The sequence below is a fragment of the Gymnoscopelus braueri genome (assembly GCF_963280865.1).
Source record: "Gymnoscopelus braueri genome assembly, chromosome: 1".
In the NCBI taxonomy this organism is placed as follows: domain Eukaryota; kingdom Metazoa; phylum Chordata; class Actinopteri; order Myctophiformes; family Myctophidae; genus Gymnoscopelus; species Gymnoscopelus braueri.
This window is the reverse complement of record NC_137603.1, coordinates 17,485,801-17,506,182: the sequence shown is the minus strand read 5'-3', so window position 1 is coordinate 17,506,182 and position 20,382 is coordinate 17,485,801. Positions and strand designations below refer to the sequence as shown.

At 41.6% G+C, this 20,382-nt stretch overlaps 1 protein-coding gene across 2 annotated transcripts in view; it reads right to left on the bottom strand.

The window, feature by feature from the left end:
- wdhd1 (WD repeat and HMG-box DNA binding protein 1) overlaps positions 1–20,382 on the bottom strand; it is a 29,982-nt gene that overhangs the window by 4,251 nt on the left and 5,349 nt on the right. Inside the window, exons 5-25 of one of the 2 annotated variants that reach the window (XM_080427509.1) lie at positions 20,067–20,178; positions 19,280–19,330; positions 18,961–19,056; positions 18,707–18,799; positions 16,705–16,811; positions 14,417–14,564; positions 13,508–13,709; positions 11,573–11,760; positions 10,523–10,707; positions 8,334–8,575; positions 7,775–7,912; positions 6,840–6,996; positions 6,174–6,288; positions 5,095–5,226; positions 4,141–4,373; positions 3,625–3,764; positions 3,438–3,494; positions 3,147–3,179; positions 1,680–1,828; positions 1,298–1,452; positions 900–1,035 (exon numbers count right to left, since the gene is read on the bottom strand). In XM_080427509.1, coding sequence (XP_080283635.1) covers positions 900–1,035; positions 1,298–1,452; positions 1,680–1,828; positions 3,147–3,179; positions 3,438–3,494; positions 3,625–3,764; positions 4,141–4,373; positions 5,095–5,226; positions 6,174–6,288; positions 6,840–6,996; positions 7,775–7,912; positions 8,334–8,575; positions 10,523–10,707; positions 11,573–11,760; positions 13,508–13,709; positions 14,417–14,564; positions 16,705–16,811; positions 18,707–18,799; positions 18,961–19,056; positions 19,280–19,330; positions 20,067–20,178 — 2,869 coding nt within the window. Of the gene's footprint in view, positions 1–899; positions 1,036–1,297; positions 1,453–1,679; positions 1,833–3,146; positions 3,180–3,437; positions 3,495–3,624; positions 3,765–4,140; positions 4,374–5,094; positions 5,227–6,173; positions 6,289–6,839; positions 6,997–7,774; positions 7,913–8,333; positions 8,576–10,522; positions 10,708–11,572; positions 11,761–13,507; positions 13,710–14,416; positions 14,565–16,704; positions 16,812–18,706; positions 18,800–18,960; positions 19,057–19,279; positions 19,331–20,066; positions 20,179–20,382 lie in introns of both variants that reach the window. The other variant, XM_080427508.1, reaches the window with a different exon arrangement.

Sequence of the window (20,382 nt, the reverse complement as noted above, 5' to 3'; positions counted from 1 at the left end):
ACTGACATTCACTTGAATCGTGACTTTTCCAAACCTCATTATTCTCTTTCTCTCCCTCCATCCCTCCCTCAAACACACGCCATTATCATTAAATCAATGGTCTACCTCACGAACCCCACACACACACACACACACACACACTCTTTTCGTGCATCATGTGAAGTGCCATCTACCATTCTCCTGAGTGGTGTTGTATGTGCAGAGTCACAGCTGATGGTTAGTACAGAGCAAGTCTGTCATCAAGCCAATCCTCTTTGCTGAACGTGGCGATAATGACTAATGCTAATAAAAGGAGCGAAGGGGTATTGGAACAATACTGAACGGAATCCACAGTAAGAATAGGGTTGATGGAAGCCGTCAACGTACTACTGTCCTTGAATACACAGGACCTCAATGGAAATAAGCCATAGGCTTTTTTGGGTTATCCTTTTAGCATCCTTTTGTATAAATCTGTACCTATGTGCTTTTTTTTGCAAACTGTTAAAATAAAGTATTCAATCAATCAATCAAAGTCCTTCTCAGTGAAGAACAAAAGGTGAATGGAATGGCCACTCTCTTTAAAAAATAAAGAACAGGGTAAATGAATGAGAAGGTGATACGGTAATCATCACCCCCCCCCCCCATCCATGGGTGTATCTTTTCATCGTTTATTGCAGTGTTTCTCAACCTGGAGGGCCCAACCCGAAAGAGGGTTGTTTGTTGGATGCTTTGACAAGGTCGCGGACAAACAGTTAATTCTATAGAGAAACATTGTGGTTTCTGACTTCTTGGGTCGGTAAAAAATGTCGCACGCCCCAGTACAAAACCAGCTTCATATATCACAAACACATCAACTCATTAGGATTTTTTGGATTCTGGGGTTTTAAGGGGGGTTTAAGAGGTTAAGACTTGTTACATACCAGTCGATCCTCTGCTGACAGCGTTCTGAAGCGACTCATCGCTTCCTTGATGATGCCGGTCTCCTCCAGGTCAGGCTGGTCAGCATTGATACTCTTCCTGTTCTCCTCCAGCCACAGCTGGAAGCCTGTCTTTGGCCTGACACACACACACAAACACACACACACACACACACACACACAAATTCAAATATTTGCGCAACTTTTCATGATTTTTCAAAAATAGCAGATCTACAAGCTCATAGCGCGGCACCGAGTGCCGCGCTATAAGCTTGTATATCTGCTATTTTTGAATAGCCAAAGAAATCTAAAAATGACACACAGATGCGTTCCCGGTCTTAAAGAGTTAACAACGGACTGGTCATTTTCTGATAATATTGTGTCAGTTAACAATGACTTACTTCCTGTTTTCACTGTTATCTGCTGTCAAGGCAGGAGTCGGAACCTCTGCTTGCTTCGGCATATCCGCAGGCAGTTCCGAGTTCTCCCGAGGCTTCTTATTGGTTGCCTTGGGGACAATCTTAGATCCCGTCATCTGCAGCAGTGTGGACTGAGTCTGGAGGAAACAAGTAAAGTTGAGAAGTATACTGTACAATCAGACTGATTTAAAGACCTACTCCCCCCCAAAAAGATCATTTTGGAATGGAATACTAAATAGTGCAAAGAAAAAGGTAGTGTAAAACTCCATTGGACCCAAAAAACTTGTGTGTGTGCACTGTAAAATCCTTAAGTGTTAATTTAACTCTGAGAGTGGCAGAGTGCTTCAGAGACTTAAAGTCATACCTTTGTCTTGGATTTGGGTGCCAGTGGTTTAAGGAGGGGGGTTTTGCTCTGCTTTCCTGCAGAGCTGCTGAGAGGAAGAGACCTCCTTACTGAGGTCATGCTGTCCAGGACATTGGTCACTCTGGGGCCTGACAGACCACCTGAAGGTGAGGCCTGCACACATCACATTAGATTCAGAAACCTTTCTTTTTTATGGCGTGACACCATAGTTTATTTTTTTTATCCGGAGCTATGCATTTTGCCATGCTTTATTTTTTCTCCACATACTCCACGTACATTTTATACTTAACATCAACAGTTACAAAGCATTTTAACGTTAAATAATGGAAGTCAATTGGGCTCAGACTGGGCTTAAACCAAGCCCAAATTTGAAGATGAACAAGGACTGCGCTATGACATTGATAAATAAATTATAAAATCTCAGTGCAAGTGCCATTTATTGTAAATTGCCTACATCACAATGATACGTTGCAAGTGCAGATAAACAGATGCAGAAAGCTACCCCAAAGCAAAGGCTCGCCTGATTGATAGAAACACTAGAAGTAATCTCTCCATATTTGGGAAAGACTGACGACAAGGGGTGTGCCGATATATCGCGATACGTTTTCGTGACGATATGTATCGTAAAAAAATAAATAAAAAAAAAACGTAATTTTTTCCGTTTTTTTTTACAATAATAATAATCAGGCATGCAAAAACAGCCCGAGGTGAAAAGGGTGACAACATGTTTTATTTTTTTTGGGTCAGGTGTCACACTATTGCCCTATTTGGATTCAAAACGGCTATTGTAGCTGAAAAGCTACAAGTTCGCATGTCTGAATAATGCAAAAACAGAATTATTTGTTTGCATTTGCTTTTTTTCTCCCCAATCTATTTTTCATAATAAAAAAGTACGTATCGTATCGAAATCGTATCGAAGTTGTGAGCCAAATATCGTATCGTATCGTTTGGTGAAATTAGTGTATCGGCACACCCCTACTGACGACGTAATCAATATGTCAAAGATCCACATGGGAGCCACGCCTTTATTAGACCCAATAAAGTGTACTGCCCTTTAGCACTACTGGCTCACCAGGGAGCATGTAGCGCCCCCGTCCTACTTTTCCCGTTCAACAGCCCCGCTCACAGGCACCACCCCAGCTCGTAGGTGTAGTGACAAAGATTGCCCTCCTTGCTAGTCTTCCCTCACATGGACATGACCAATTATGAACATGACCAATTGTGTTCCTGGTGTGTGTCTGTGTTTGTAACAGTCCGTGTCAGTAATGTAAGTAATGGACCTACAGATCAGTAAATATGCGCTAAGTAACTTAACTTAAGAGGACTAACCCAGAGAAAGACACTGGACAAAACGGATATTTAAAAAATGTATGCGAACAACAAGTGGCAAGTGTTCAGTCAAAACGGCCTGATGAAGATGTTGTAGCGTTAAACCGTTGGTTGCGTTTGTACATTAAATAGGACTCACCTTGAAAGGATTCACCCGTGCCGCTTTGCTAACTGCAAAACAAATATAGATATACATACAAATTAACAAATATTTTTTACTTCGCAAGCACAAATTCATTCACAATACATCAATATGAACATGACACTGCATTTCCTAAAGCTATTAAATAAACAAACAAATAAACAAAAAAACAATTCTTAGAGGTCTTAATGACAATTCCAATTGTCTGTGGTGAAGTTCATGTTGATGTGTATTAAGACATGTACTCTAAGCAGATAAGGTCAGCTGATAAGCCATTGTTTACTCACTTGGTTTCAAGACTGGCTTTTCAGGTGACACGGCTCCTTTTGCAAATGGATTCAGACCTACATTGTTGAGAGAAAATATCAGAATAAGAAAATGTAATAAAAACATACATGTACAATGCAGCACAGCATAAGATTAATTTGTATTTCGTGATGTCGGACAGGGGGATTTGCAGGGGTTACGACTCACGCTTCCTGCTTTCTGCAGCCGTCTCCTCCTCCCCCGTCTCCATCTCTCCTTCGTCCTCCATTTCGTCTTCACATTCTTCCTCGTTATTAATGTGTTTCGTGTTGTGCTGGACAGCTGGGCTCCTTCCATTCTGACCATGTCTGTCCAAGACAAAAGTCAATGGATGAGTGCATGAAATTGGCAATAAGTGGTTTGTATACAGTGGGAGAAAAGTGAACATTGTTCTAATATGATAGTTATGACAGTTTGAATACACTTATCATGTACATACAATAAAATGCTGGATATGCATCAAAAGCTTATTTCATGGTCAATTCTATGATGAGGTTGGATATAGAATAGGGATGCACATGAAGAGTTGACTAGCTGTTGTGGAACAGTTGTATACTATCCGTTAGCGGTTAGCAGCTTAAGCACCAAACACTCATAGGCATTGATGATGGAAACGTTGATCCTGAGGCTGTGAACTCCTCTGCAATCAGATCCCTCATTAAGACCATGTTAATTCGACTTTACCCAGAGTTCCACCGGGCGGAGGAGGTATACTCGGGCTCCTCTTCCTGCTCGTCGGGCCCTTCCTCTTCCTGCTGGAGCTGGTTGGCCTTCTCCAGGGCCAGTTCGCTGAGGCGCTGCGCGAGGACCATGCGCTTGGAGCGCGAGGCATAGCGTATGGCCAGCGTCACCACGTTCTGGGTCATCATCTCAGCCAGCTCCACACAGCGGAACTCCCGCTCCAGCTTACAGGACAACTGGAGTCACACGAGCACAGAAGAGGGGAGTAGGAGGAGAATGGACACAATGAACTGTTATTTAAAAATCTGGATTGTCTGAGCAAGCAGCAAGTACTTCAGCACACTGTTATAATATGGTCTCTCTACTCCGTAATGATCCTCCATGACAGTGCTTCTCAAACTATGACATGTCAAGGACCCCCAAATGCACACTTATTAGCCTGCGGACCACCATTTGAAAATATATGCCAAGGACCCCCATAAGAGAAGATTTGTACTGCTCTAGCAGTGATTCTCAACCATTTTAATCCCCAGTTTGACATGCATTAGGCTACGGACCCCCATTTACTGGCATTTCTATCTCTGGGACCCCAAATTATATTGTAAAATCAGTGTTAATTTAACTCTGAGAGTGTACAAATGGAACCAAATGGACCTGTTAGGGTCCATTTGTACACTCTCAGAGTTACAGACCCATAAGGGTCCATTTGGTTCCATTTGTACACTCTCAGAGTTACAGACCCATAAGGTTCCTAAATCTATCATTTAGCTGGGGACCCCCTGGAACTCCCTCAAGGACCCCTGGGGGTCCCCGGACCCCACTTTGAGAACCAAGGCTCTATGATGAGGAATTATATTCAACAGCTATGTACAGTACAGTATGTGCGACATCAGTGTACATCACAATTACATCAACCACTTTGTAATGTGTCCGCCAATAAAGTTTTCCCTCACTCACAGCAAACATCTTCATAAGCAGCTCCTGCTGTTGTTTCTGGGCCTGGCTCTGTCCATCCTCGTTGATCTCATAACCACTGGAGGACAAGAAGCTGTAGTGATTTTGGAAGAGCATCGAACGCCAGTATTGTTCCTGGAGGATGAAGCCAAACACAGAATTGGACTAGAGAAGGAGCACAAACCTCCTCCAGGAGGCATGCCATACCTCCTTCCATCTGTCTGTCTGTCTGTCTGTCCGTCCATCTGTCTGTCTGTGGCATATGATCAGTGTCGTTTTGCCTAAGTTGCACATGCCTAGAAACACCCCTTTGTGTGAAGACAATGTTTTAGAAGTAGTTGTGTGCAGAGAAGGCACGGGTAAAATGTTAGCTCCTGTCGCCTGCAGCCGACAGGAGCTAATTCTAGTGTAGATCCTAGGATAGGATAGGATAGTGGTTCCCAAACTTTTTAACTTGAGACCCAAAAGAGAAATTTCATATCTCTCGGGACCGAAACTAGTTAAGTTTGGGTCCGTTCTACAAGCTGTTTTGAGCTTGTAAAACGGCTATTCAAATTACGTCTTTAACAGTTTTGATTTATTTATGGAAATTCTTTGATTTAAAAAATATATATATTATGAAATAATTTTCCAACATTTTGTATTTATTTACGAAATATGTATTTTGTTGATATTTCTAAATATATATACATATTTTGAATGTACGAAACAACAGAAAAAGGTGACATTTACTCATGACCCATAAAAATGGGTCTCCGATTGGCTAGTTCCACTCCATAGCCTCACATACCCATAGCCTGGAGGGATGGTGGGTCTGATATTATTAATTCACAAACATAACAGTTGTCAATGACCGATTCTATGTTATATGTTCTGCAATTGAGTTCCTTGGCCTGGTGGCAACATGCACAATCAGTGTACTAGTTTAAACAGACAGAGGTACTAGTAAACTGACACGGGTGAAAACGTAACATAACATAATCTTCGCCCTAACGGCGGACATAATTAGAATGTAGAACAGAATTGAAGAGCTGGTTATTAGCTGTCTGAGGTGTATTGGGTGCAGACAGAGCAGGCATTACCTCCATCTGTCCCTTCTCTGTGGTGGTCTGACAAACAGGCAGGTTGAAGGGCAGGATTGCTACAGCGGGTCTGGGCAGGGTAGGGGGGAACCTGGAGCCTTTACACGGGATACACCTGGACAGTCCAGGAGAGACCAGCGTCAGCACAAAAAAACTAAAACACTATGACTTCATTTTAAGAATAAATAACTTCAATTCTAGCCTATTGTTCATACCATAATAGTCCAGATATATCAAATGTCTATGTTTTACATCAAACAGAAATACATACAGATGTTGGCAGCCTAGGACCTGTAATAAGCCAGGTATTCATTGCCTTTCATAGATGCTTTAGGAGAGTCTTACAGAAAACTGCATTAACTGTTAAAAAAAAGGGACCACCCCAACAAATTATATGTGAAGTAATTCATGTTGAATGTCTCTAGGTTTAGGTCTTCCGAACCTCTGAGAAAGGGACAGTACACTGTCATACCTTTTTAATTGTTCATGGTTATCGTAGTCTTTAGAAACAACATCACTTAGGATGCAAAATCCATATTGAAAGAGAAAATTCTGCCTCCAGGAAATAAAAAGGGTTGTGGTTTCCACATTCATTGATATTACACTTATATCAGGCTGCTAATCGAGCCTGAAATTAAGACCATGGGAGAGCAGAGGAACCTTTACCTGAGCTGCTCTGGGTTCTCGTGAGCTCCCACCACCCAGTGGTGATCCGACTTGCCCTTGCAGTGGTCCCTGGTGTTACATACAGGTGTCCACGTGTTTCCCAAGGAGCGGTTTAGCAGCCGCACCACCCCCTCTGAGTCTACGTAACACGGGGTACCTGTAAGATAAGACACAATCAGCTTGTGATCCTAAACTGAAGGAATGACGGATACAAAAAGCACAACTTTTGATCAAGAATTTTGATCAATTGCACGTGCCTTTTATTGGAAATACAGCCATGATTTTCGGAACACAAAAACCAAAGACAGGCCTGGAAAATAAGGAACCATGAGCAAACAATATCCTTTTGCAGATAAAAGTGGCTTTGCATCGATTAAAAATGGTGTGGTTTTATGACACGACACACCTAGCAGATGTGAGAGCAAACCAGCAGCTTTCTCCAGCGCATGTAGGAAATATTTTTTTCCCTACCAGAAAGAGTGGCAGGTGGTCTCCAATCCATAATTTACTTGTAAAAGACTACATTTACCTACATTTAGGCAGGTGTACATTTTGCACCCAGGAACAGGCATTCATCCACTCTAAATAGTACATTAAAATCTCGTCTGTTAACGGTTAATGATCAGTTAATGAGGGCCGTCTATCGGTCAGAATTATTTTTTCTAAATTAGCATTCCTAGAAGCAATGACCCTTCTCATTCATTGTGACCTGCCAAACAGAAGCATGCTGTCCAAATGATAAATAATATACTATATAGAATAGAAATAGAACTAGTTGGCCTGGACCTCAGCCTGACAGCGTGCTGCAGGTTCGAGTCCCGATCCCGACGGCCTTTGCTGAATGTCACTCCCCATCTCTTTCCCCATTTCCTGTCAGACTACAATCCTATCAATAATGGCATAAAAGCCAAATGGTGGATATTTGTCAAACTGACACTCAGCAGTGAAGCCCAACCAGGACAGGTAGGATCTACGTGACAATGGGAGTGGCTCGCCATTGATGATCATCCTCTTTCTTCGTCCCAACTGTAACAGCTGGATCCCCAGGGCCTGTTCCCCATCAAAACCTGTAGCTAAGCACACAAAAGACACAGTGACACAGTTTTATTTGTGCATGTACTGCATACACTGTACATGCGTTTTCCAATGCTACTGGTTATTATAAATTTATTTCCCGTTATGTTTGTAAAGGGCTTCGTAAATCCTGTTTTAAGATAAGTGGTAAAAAAAAAAAAAGGATAACAATTATTAGTGGATTTTGTGAAATGGATTGAATTATTAGCTCTGTGAAGCGTTTATAAATGTAAGTAAGCGTGTATGTAGATACTTGTAAGTGTCTACAACAGGGTTTTCAAGCTTTTTATACCAAGACCCAATATTATGAGGGAATGTTTTTGGCAACCCCACCTGTGTGTGTGTGTGTGTGTGTGTGTGTGTGTGTGTGTGTGTGTGTGTGTGTGTGTGTGTGTGTGTGTGTGTGTGTCTAGTGTCTACCTCGGTGGTAGACCACAAGCAGCTGCTCTCCGAGTCCAGCCATGCAGACCACAGGCCCAGGCAGGCTCCAGAGTTCCTTCTGAACCCCACCGATGGAGAAGAGGCGCAGCATCAAGCCGCTGGTGGCTACGGCGGCCCAGCCCTGGCCCAAACACAGAGCCCTTACATCCTCACCCGCCGGCAGGTCCACCATCCACTCCTTGTTGGTGTCCCATGAGGAGAAGTGGAGGCACTGCAGCTTACTGGGAAGGGACATGAGAGAAAGGGGTTGAGGGATTAAGGTCAGAGAGGCAGTGACCTCCAAGTTTGTTGGCAAAAAACTTGTGACTGGTTCACTTCCACACAGTGTGGGATAATCTGTGTTCGACAGATGAATGAGATGCATTCCCTCTCAATAACTGTAATCATGATTTTGCCCTTGAGCTAGGCACTCAAGGACAGTTCCAAATGGCAGGATAGAGAGGGTGGAAAAAGGCCAACATGAGCCGGACTCAAATCCATGACTAGGCCTGTCACAAATATTACATAATAGCAATTATTTTGCATAATCAGCGTTTTATTTGTTGAAAAATGTATCTACAAATCTACAAACTCAACGTGTGGCAATGCGCTTTTTTTATGTGAAAGTATAAAATTATTAAATGTCAGTCACTTTCTTTGTATATTGAAGTCATTTGTCATATCTGTCGGGTGCAATTTTTGTTTACGACGCCTAAAGGGCTAACACAAATGTATTTGATTTTGATTCAATTTCATTACTTGTCCCCAGGGTCAACACCAAATTAGGTAAGACAGCCTTCAGTTTTAGCACTCTCTCCCTATACATGGAATGAGTTACAAAACACTTTAAATATTGACTGCTTGATTTCATTGGAGCAATTTAGAAATCTGCTAATTAATTTCATTCTTTTTGAATGTACTTGTTTTAATTAAGGTGTCTTATTGTTTTTTTAATACTCTGTTCTTTGCTTGATCTTACAGTACACAACTGTTTTTCATTTCAATATTATGACTCTGTTGTGCTATTTGTAATATCTGTATCATTGAAAATGAGCGTCCTGCCCTGAGAAAATAAAGGTTGACTGAAACAATAAATTAATTTTAATGTTTTTTAAAATGTATTTATTTATAATAATTCATTAACACATTCCATGCCAGACGTTAATCTCATAATGTACTCACCAGTGCCAACATGTTATTTTATTTTTATTATTTTTTTCACGTCGCCATAGACCTTGTTAAAATCCTTAAGATTGAGCTGTGCACTGTTTGTAAACATCGCAGACATCTCACTGATTCTACCCAGCCTGATCTCCAGAGATTACCGTAACATTGCACGGAACGAGTGCACTTCATTCCGTGGATAGCCGCCTCGGAACTCCCGAATTGCGTGCATATGTACGGCGAGTCCCACGGTGGGCGTAACCAGTCGCAACCCGGAAAAACCCGGAAGCCGAGCAGTCCCCACAAAAAAAATTACGATTCTGTGCCTATCGGTACATAACTCAAACGGCGCTGAGTAGGCACAGGCGAACGTCCCACCGTTCAGGACGGCAACTCGGTCGCCTTAGCTCCCTCGGTGGTCCTTCACGGGGTGACAGTTCGCCTGTGACTGCGCGCCTCCGAAATGGTTTTGTCACAAAGGGAGCGCCGTACATATGCACGCAATTCGGGAGTTCCGAGGCGGCTATCCACGGAATGAAGTGCACTCGTTCCGTGCAATGTTACGGTAATCTCTGGAGATCGGGTTGTTCTACCAGTGAAAACCACGTGTCAAACGGAGCTCCATTGTTGTAGTTAGAACGGTTTACGTTAAACAGTGATATGCGAGGAGAAAAAACTACAAGGAGAAAATGGAGTTTCAGTTTCGTCATTAGAACGAGGGCCGACGGGATCGGCAAAACCGGATCCCAAATAATTCAGTTTCCGGTGGTCAAACCGGAAATGGATAAAAAAAATCCGAAAGTGCACTTTTGGTGAAATCTACGCGATTGGCACGTGGCGGCTTTAAATAGGTTCGCGTAGATCTACGCGATTGGCACTCAATGTGTTAATCGTAATCGAGGCAAAAGTTTGAAATAATCATGAGTCATGACACTGACTTGTCATGTGACACGGGTCCTGAGATTGGAACGTGACCCCAGGATGCTCAAGTTCTCTTGTGTTAAAAGAAAATATGGCAGGACTACCTGGCGAGTTCGTCAGTGCTGGGGCAGGCCAACAGCACGGCCTCCTGGGACAGGGCGGCCGTGACATGACCCAGGGAGTTGGTGAGGTGCATGGCGTGGTGCACGGCCGTGTCGTGGAACTCCACGTCGATGGCATTGTCCTGCTCATCGTTGTAGCCACGCACGATGCCCACGGAATTCCACATCTGAGACAAGGAAACCATTTTAGTTGTCATAATCCTCCCTGGTAGCCATATACTGTGTTTTATTGATCCCCAGGGACCAAGAGTTCAAAACTTTTCGTCCCAAATGTTTGATTTTGGGTAGGTAAACAAAAAAAATCACACCCTGTGTGAAGTGGGCGGTGTCTTGCTAGCTAATCACAATACTGAATGGAGTCAACCAATCATTTACAAAAAATAAATACATTTATTGAAACACTCTTTATGATCTTTGAGTTCTTCTTTACTGTTCTCACGAAATGGACAGTATCTAAGTAATATACTAGTGTCACATCACAGTGGTTTTAGATTAGTTTCGTCATATATATCACTAGCCAATCACAGCATGTGTCTTGCTAGCTAATCACAATACTGAATGGAGTCAACCAATCATGTACAAAAGATAAATACATTTATTGAAACACTCTTTATGATGGACGAAACCATAACTTAAAAAAAAAGAAATATGTTTTTTTTTTTAAGTTATGGTTTCTTATATAGGGCTATGCACATGTGTCATGTGACACTGGCCAATCACAGTCCTGAATAGATTGTGATTGGCCAATCACGGTGCAGGGTTAGGCGGGGTACATTTTTGGCCAATCGCAGCGCAGGATAATTGTACAAATTTCCAAACCTCACTTATAGGGGCGGTTTCACCGCCCAAAAATAGCATTGGGATCACTTTGATATCTGATCTGTGATCATAGACTTATCTCAGCAAACATTATATCAATAAAAAATGTAATTTAATTACTTTAGCACCCAAAACTGATAATAGGGATTCAAAGTGTTGAACTCTTGGGGACAGAGGATACAGTATTCTTGGATTTATTCTAGCATATCTTACCATAAAGCGGTGCATGAGGTGAGAAGGAGTAGAGCCTGGCTGGAAAGCCTTCTGTGGCGGCGTGGGCATGGGCCCGTCATAGACGGGACGCAAGGGCACCAGCGGTGCAGCAGGGGCCGCTGTGGCCCCGTCAAGGTCGTTATCGTCCTCCTCGTATTTATCACGACCCAGCTTGATAGAGGCGGTGTCTAAGTGGAAACACAAAGGGAAATTAAGGGTTTACAGTATATAAGTTCATGGAGTAATGGTTAGTTACACCAGCTGGCAAATATCTCTCCTCTGGCTTCCAAAGGGTCACATCATCATCATCATCATCATCATCGCCACCAAGTCTCTGTCCACAAAAAAAAGTCTCTGTCCACAAGGAAAAGTGTCTGGGGCATAACTCGGGGGGCATAACTCAATAGACCAAATGGTCCCAGATTTGGGGTGTGAGCTTCAGTTGACCCCTTGATGGAACGTGCCAAAACGGCAATTGGGAGGGGCTTACGGATCCAGAGAATTAAAAAAAAGGGTGAGGAGGAGGCATAGGCAAATCCTGAGGTCTGAGACAGATGCATCGGTTCTAGGCTTCCCTGGTAGGTCTATCAGACTCCTTGAGTGACAGGCAGGGCTTCGCGAGACGTTTATGCCGGGCTCCGCGTGACGTTCGTGCTGGAGATTGCGTGACGTTTGTGCCGGGCTTCGCACATACTACTACTACAGTATAAGCCACCAAGTCTCTGTCCGAAAAAACTAATGTCTGTCCACAAATCTCTGTCCGAGGCATAACTCGGGGAGCGATAGACCAAATGGTCCCAGATTTTGGGTGTGAGCTTCAGATGACCCATTGAGTGAACGTGCCAAACGGGGCAGACCTTCGTGAGACGTTTGTACCGGGCTTTGTGTGACGTTCGTGCCATATAATCAACATAACAGCGAATGCAAAAGTGACAAAGCAGGGAAGAGGCTATTCATTTGAAGAGGGAAGAGGCCGGCAGCCTCTGGGCGAACTTTAAAATACTGATGCTCATCTTTAAATCACTCGATGGTTTAGGACCTAAAGACCATCTCTGACTTGCTTTTACAAACCTCTGCAGCAGACATCATCAATTAGATTTGACCTGGGTCCAAATTCTCAGAGCAAATACACTTTGGGACATACACACAATCACATCACATCACAACACATCCTGCCATAACAATGTTCCTGTTCCTGTCTTTTTCCACTCAAATTACAGTTATATAAACAAGAAATGATGACGCAGTCATATTAATACCAGGTTGCTCTCTCCAGCGTCCCTGCACAGAACCAAATGGACCCGTGGTCCTGTACCCTTTCGCTCGTGGAGTAACAAATCGCTGTTGGAGGCGGCGCTGTGTGTGTGTGTATGAGGAGTCAAGTCAATAGTTTGTTTGGTGGCAACGACCACTTTTCATTTTTTTTATAGTTTGGTGGCGACGAGTCGACGACCACACTTTTTTTTGTTCTGGGCTGTGATCCCATAGCATGGGAGGACGCCCATCGTTATGAGTATGGGGAAGTCTCGGGGAAGTCTCCCCATTGGCTTAAAGGATTGAAGGACAGCCAATGATGAAAAGGTCGCCAGAAAGTGTTTAGTAGTTGATCAGTCTCTTCCTAGACAACCTGGTAAAAAGTTCCATCTTTGAGGAGCTGAACTTGCACGATTGCACACTATATCATCTGTATTGATTGAAGGGGCTGTAGTGAGGGCATGGCTTCACACGTAAATACATGGCAACGTCCAAACAGCTTCATGTAACACCATGAATCTTGGTGTGCGTCTCAGCAGACATAAGAGCCTAACGCTGCATTATTGGCCCAATCAAACAAAATAGGACCGTCCTGGAGAGCTCAATTCTGGCTAACTATACATTATAACTGACAAATTACATTCAATTACAGTTTCAAGATGCCTGCGGCTTTTAACTGACCTCGTGAGTTCTCATCATCGAGGAACGCCCCTCTGTTCCTCACCCGCCCCGTCGCAGGCATGAGGTCATCGTCGTCGTCGTCGTCCCCTGCAACAGGTTTCTTGGCGGGGGAGTGGGTGTCGCTCAACCCTTCATCCATAAGTCTGTCATCATCTTCATCGAACATATCATCAAAGTCGTTCGCCTCTTTTTTGGCTGGAGCCTGATGAATGTCCAGTGGAACATTACAACTTACCATGCTTGACAAAGTAACAGTTTTTACCGCATGCGAAAAGACGCACGAATCGAACTGGGTTCGATTGAGAAGAAGAAAAAACGCACCGCCGCAGCCACTTGCCACACGGCAAATTCGGAGCCGGTGTGCATGAGGTCATAGAGAACCATGTGTTCATTTAAAAAATTATATTGTCCGTTTTTCCGTGCGAAAAATCGCACCCTGTCTGCAAAGGCCTTTACTTTGTTGATTTTTTAAATAATCAATTGAGATATTTTCTTCAATGCATTTCTCAATGTGTAAGAGAAATGAAGTCAAATAAACCCTCTTTCTCACCCTCTGAAAATTGAAGACATTACATAAATGCATACTGTAGGTGAATTCTGTAATTAAATAAGTTTACAGGAACTATCAAGAAAATATCAACTTTTGGTCAATAAAAACTGTGATACCACGTTTACTTCTAGTACTACCAGCACAGTAAAATGTGTTGATTTATCCATTTTGTACACATATCCAATCAAGTGTACAAATGGAACCAAATAGCTCCTTCCGGCCCATTTGGTTTAATTTGTACACTCAATGAATCAAATTCTGAGGATTTTATAGTGTAACAAAGTGTGTGCCAATAATTCAAACAATTGACTATTTATTGATCATTTAATAATTATTATAGATATAATAATGGAATGTACCTTAGTGGTCTTTGTGCTAGAGTTCACTGCTGATGAGGAGAAGCCTTCCAGCATCCCCAGACATCCTTGACTGTCTGTATATGCCAGCTGACTGCCTGAGGGATGCCAGGCCACACCACACACTGTGTATCCCTTCTCATGCTTCTGCCTGGAATAGAGAGCAGAAAATCATCTTTAAAGGGATTGTTGGCAACATTAAGCCTAAATTTGAAAAATATCTCTCTCTATATATATTTTGCATTTTTTCCCCTCTATCAGCCACTATATAATGATGCTGGGGTGTTTTCCTGCATTGAACACAGTCCTCTTTCTGAAATCGTATTTTCCCTACTGTTTATGTTTGTCTCTGGCCGTAAATTAACGCACGCATGTGCGCATCCGTGCGCGTCCGTGTCTGTGTGAACTTTTTACTTTCGGTTTTAAAACGCTCTCAAACTTCGTTTTTGAGGCACATAATTTACTTTTCAGATAGCGTTTGGATAGAATTTAGTTGTTTAACTTCATATATGTAGTCAATTTGTCATGAAAGAGCCTATTTAAAAATAAAAATTCAGAGAACCGGCAGGGGCGGGCAGTTCCGCGAATTGTATCCGAATAAAGCAACCTATATTCGGCATGGCCAGTTTAGAAGTCCCCTTAACTCTATGGAAGTCCTCCCTGCGTCACCCCCTGGTGGTCGGGGAAACGAACTGCTGGAGTTTTTTTCTTTGTTTATGTCTGAATCGCCTACAATCCCTTTAATATTCCTCACTAGGACTGTCACGATTACGAATTTAAGTTGACGATGAATTATCACTCAAATAATTGCGATTACCGATTTAATTGTGTTTCTGTCGTTGACAATTAATTGAACATTATGAATAAAAATTACATTTCTGTTTGGCTTTTAGCTTTCGTAAACAAAAGTTGCACAGGGCAGATATTACAAATAACACATATTTAATTACTTTATACTTAAAAATAAACATTGATATGGAAATAGACGATCTATAAGCTCAAAATGCGTCGCATCGCGATGCGTTTTGAGCTTATAGATCTGCTATTTCAACTATTTTTGGAAAATATGACATCTTTTAACATGGAATTGATTATGACGATTATGCAAAAATAATTGCGATTATATAAAATAATTGCGATTAGACGATTATGTAATATCGTATATATTATTCCTCACACAATAAAATCTTCAGAGTTAATTTAACTCTTGAGAGTACAAATGTGGGTCCCTTTGGTTACATTTGTACACCCACAGAGTTAAGGTTCTTTGTGTGATTAATTTGCATTAATGCAAACTGTTGTTTATCTACATCCCCACAGAAGGTGAATATCACGCAGCGATAAAGCAACACAAAATTCTTACTCGGAACGAGGTTGATTTCTCACCACGAATAAAGGCATCAACCTGTATGAATGAGGCACCAACTATACCGTAGTTTTGAAGCAACATACTCGCCAGAGATGTTCGCATCGTTTATTAGTCACACTTGCCGTCTGTAACGACCTTTAAAAACGTATAAATTAACACTGAAGATTTTAAATGGCAGCACCTCAGGGTATCTAGTATGTTCTTCAGTTCAGTCCCTTTCACAGGCCCTGATTGCTTTTTAAATCTTCATAATAAAGCACGGTTGACTGAGCACACTTATTATTATTTTATTTTTTTAACCAGCCCTGCCTCCTGCTGCTTACACAATTACACACATTCAAGCTCAAATTTACCATTATCTCTCTCTTGTGTGAAGTGCGGATGCAGTGCCTGGCTAAAGGGCACATCAATGACAGGGCAGGATCACTGTTCATTTGCAATCAACACCCTATTTTGCTCAAAGGCTCCGTGTATTTGAAATGGTGGCCATCCAGTCACGAACCCACTTTGTTCAGAGGTTGGATCAAAGAAAATTTGACTGCCATGGTCTCTGAATGAACCCTGCTGGCAGTGATTAGAAGGAGCAAAAGGATTTCCCTCAAGCAGGCTATTGTTGCTGTTGTGACTGAAGTCTACTGTTCATTATTACTTCTCTGAATTTATCAGAACACTAAAGAGACAAGAATGTAAGGGTAGAGGGGAGTGATGGCATGAACAAAGGTCGAACCCATGAGTTACTGTATGTGTTCGTCACATCATCTGGTTTAACCAAGGGACGGAAGGCTAGAACATCTCACTGTCGTATACACACACACTTCTTTGACTACACGGTCGCATACACACAATTATTTGACTACACTGCCATATACACACACTTCTCCCTCCTAGCTTAGTTTAAGTATACATCACTACTTTACTGTACCTTTCCACACACAGCTTGCTGTCCACGTCCCACACCGTCAACAGACCACCGACACAGCCAGCAGCCAGGAAACGACCACAGGGTGACCAGACAACTACGTTAATGGGCTGAGAGAGAGAGAGAAAAGGTTAATGAAAGAGTGACTGATATACAGAGATTTCAAACAAACCACTGCCAAACACAAAGCTATGCTTAAACCGGTGATCCTAGATCCTAGAGTGTACCACGACCTCAAGTGGTCACAGACTACATAAGTTCAGAATCAACTCACTCCCGCTTACCCAAAGTAGGGTTTGAACCCGACTCCGACCTGTCACTCCTCACCCACTTATACAAATTACAAATTACTAGAGGTGTACCTCTTTATTTATTTCTTTATTAGTTAAAGGTAGGGTAAGTGATATTTTTGGGTTAAAACAAAATGTTTTTTTTTAAGGTTAAAGCACTATATTCTGATAGTAATCATTGCTATAGAGTGTTTGTTCAGTAACAGGAGTCTACCCGTTTCTCCAGCTCTTAATAATAAAAAAATAAATAAAAAAAATAAATAAAAAATACATTTTTTGGTAGGTGTCAAAATCTCAGCCAATCAGGAGAAAGTACCCATTTTTAAGCTTCATTTTTATAGTGTTCCAGTTCTAATTTTGCCTGCTCATTTCTTATTGTCATCACTTCCAATTTCACTTGTTTAATCTATATCCTGATTGAGTTCTCTATCCTGATTGGATACAATTGGAAATGAAACTGAAACTGAAACGAAAATGCATTTTCTGTTTTATGAAGAGCTGGAGAGACATGGAGACTCCTTATATGGACAGGACACTCTATAGTAACGAGCACTATCAGAACATAGACCCATTTTGCAATTATTTGAATAATTGCAAATCACTTACCCTACCTTTAATTCACCAGTTTATTCAGGAAACCACTTTGTAACTGGCTTTGAAAAACACTGGATGAATAAATGTCATAACTATTGTCATTATGATGAGTACAGTTTAGTCATTATTAGTGGCTCAAACTGTTGGCCCTTCTACACAAGAAAAGGTTCTTTGGGGCATGAATGACTAATTCAACAACAGATGAAAGGAAAATGGAAAACAGGAGTTCAGCTAAACTGGGGGCAATTAAAGAACAAGTGACTGATGGAAAACTACAGTTAAACACTGTAAAGGATGACCATCTATTAGCAAATAGAACTCCAGAATGATAGTTCAATCTGTGTTTCAAACAAGCGCCGACGGACCAAGTTCAACATTTCCATTTGGTTAATGATGCTGCTATGCCATGCTTCATAGCGATGTGGGTGACTGAGTTTATGACGGATCAACTATAATTACACTTTAGACCATTACATACTGTACATCATTAGAGTTAACACAGCATTGTTTCCAGGTGATAAACTCAATAATGCCATTAAACTAACAAGATTTGGACTCCCTCTTACAGTGAGCAAACTCTTCCCGTTAGACGGACGACCCCCCCCCCCCTTTTTGTACATATAGCATTATCATTATTTCCCCCCCCCCTGTTTGTACATAGTGTTATCTTTTTCTGTATTTTTGTATTGATATTTGAACTGTGGAGCCACTATATATGACTATGAATTGAATACCAAGGACCTCATTGGAAACAAGACCGCAAGGACTTTTTTGAACAGACCTTTTGGACAAAGTATTTTAAATGTAACTGTGCTGTTTAATTTTTTTTTGCCTAATAAAATATTCAATCAATCAATCTGAAGAATGAGTTTTTTTTTCTTAAAATTGAAGCTAACCTCTACAGTTTAACCATGCCACTCTGATTCTTCCAATCTGAGCTGCTTGAATAAGACGTAATATTATATGTTAATACAATATAACACACAATGGACATAAAACGTAGGGATAGTAGCTTTAATGTCTGAAATATGACCTAAACATGTTTACTCTACTTAAAAGTTTGGCTCACTGCATTTGTGTTAACAGTAAAAGTTGAATTGCTGTGTGTCATTTAGCCTCACCTGTGTGACCAGGTCATCAGACAGTGTGCTGACAAGGTCCCAAGAATCCCTCTGATATAAGTGCACCTTAGTGTCCACAGGAACTGCTAGAAGCTGTGTATACATAATGCACAAAATGGAACAATCTCACATTGCTCTCATGTATAAACTGTATTTTGTGGTGCATTGTAGATTCATAATATGACCTCATTAAGAATTAATAAGACTACTGTTTCCAAATCCTCTTAATAAACACAAGAGAGTCCGTCACCGACCTTGCCGTTCCTGGGTTGCCAGGCCAGTCGACACAGGGCCTTGGCGTTGCTGACGTCAGTGGATTTATGCAGTACAGGCCAACTGATGACCTGAGTCTGTAAGACACACACAAATGCTTGCTACTGAATGTCAGGCTGGAGAGATGGAGCCAACACATACAGTAAGTAAGTGACTGACTGACTGAATTGGAAATCAGAGAAAAGAAAGAAAGTTTGACAAGAAAAAAAGCAAATCAATTAAAGATATCGACGTTAGAAAGAAACAATAGAAAAAACAAACAGCAATCAACGAAAGAAGATGTGATTGAATGAGACCAACCTGTTCCTCAATGTTCCACACCACTACAGAGCCATCACAGCTAGCTGAGGCCTGATGGAGGAGAGAACACAGAACTTCATGTCTTATGTGATTTAATAAGAACATTTTTTTTTATTTATTTTTATTTACCGGTAACCTTTATTTAACCAGTAAAATCACATTGAGACCATTGTCTCTTTTACGAGTGTGCACTGGCCAAGAGAAGAGGCAAATAAATGTTACAAAGAGGGGCTCGCAACTCCCTTTTTTTAATGCTCCAAAGGTTATTTATTTATTTATAACAGCAGATAATATACAACGTTTCGACCCCGTGAGAATCCTTTTTCAAGTAAATACTTGAAAAAGACAGTGAGAATACTTTTTCAAGTATATACTTGAAAAAAAACGGAAGGGTCGAAGCGTTGTACTATATATATATATATATATATATCCACTAGAGGGCAGTTAAGAGTCAAACGTTTTCTGACAACACTCATGGTGATGGTCACTACCATCCAACTCGTATTTAAAAGCTCCTCTCCTCTCCTCTCTCTGCCCCCCCCCCCCCCCTTTTTTTCCTTCCTGAGAACGAGTGGAGCTTAGCTTGCACAAAAACAAATTTCACCCACTTCTTTACACTTCTAAAACTATGATGCGTTAATAAAATTGATTCTTGTGGTCACACTGTCAATATTAACAAATCAGTCATGTGCTTCAATGTACCTGGCCTTAATTTTCACAGAATCAAAATGCTTTTTGTTGTTCTTGGTGAATACAGTGAATCTTATGGAGAAAGATTGATACCCACCAGGAAGTCATCCTTGGGGTCAAAGGCCACACTGAGGACCGGTGCATCATGGCCCCGCAGTGTCTTCTGTTGACTGCTGTCTGACACCTCCACCACCTTCACCATGAAATCACTGAGGATATGGAAGGAAATAGTGAGAGATTTTCAAATGAAGTTTTTGTGGCTGGTGTGTAGTTGTGTGTATTTGCACACATGCCTAGATTGCCTACAGTGAGCAGCAAAACGATGGAAAGGGCATGTTACTCCGAAATGAACACGCAAATTGATGAATCGAAGCACAGGAGAAACATAATAATCATTATTTCCTTGAAGATCC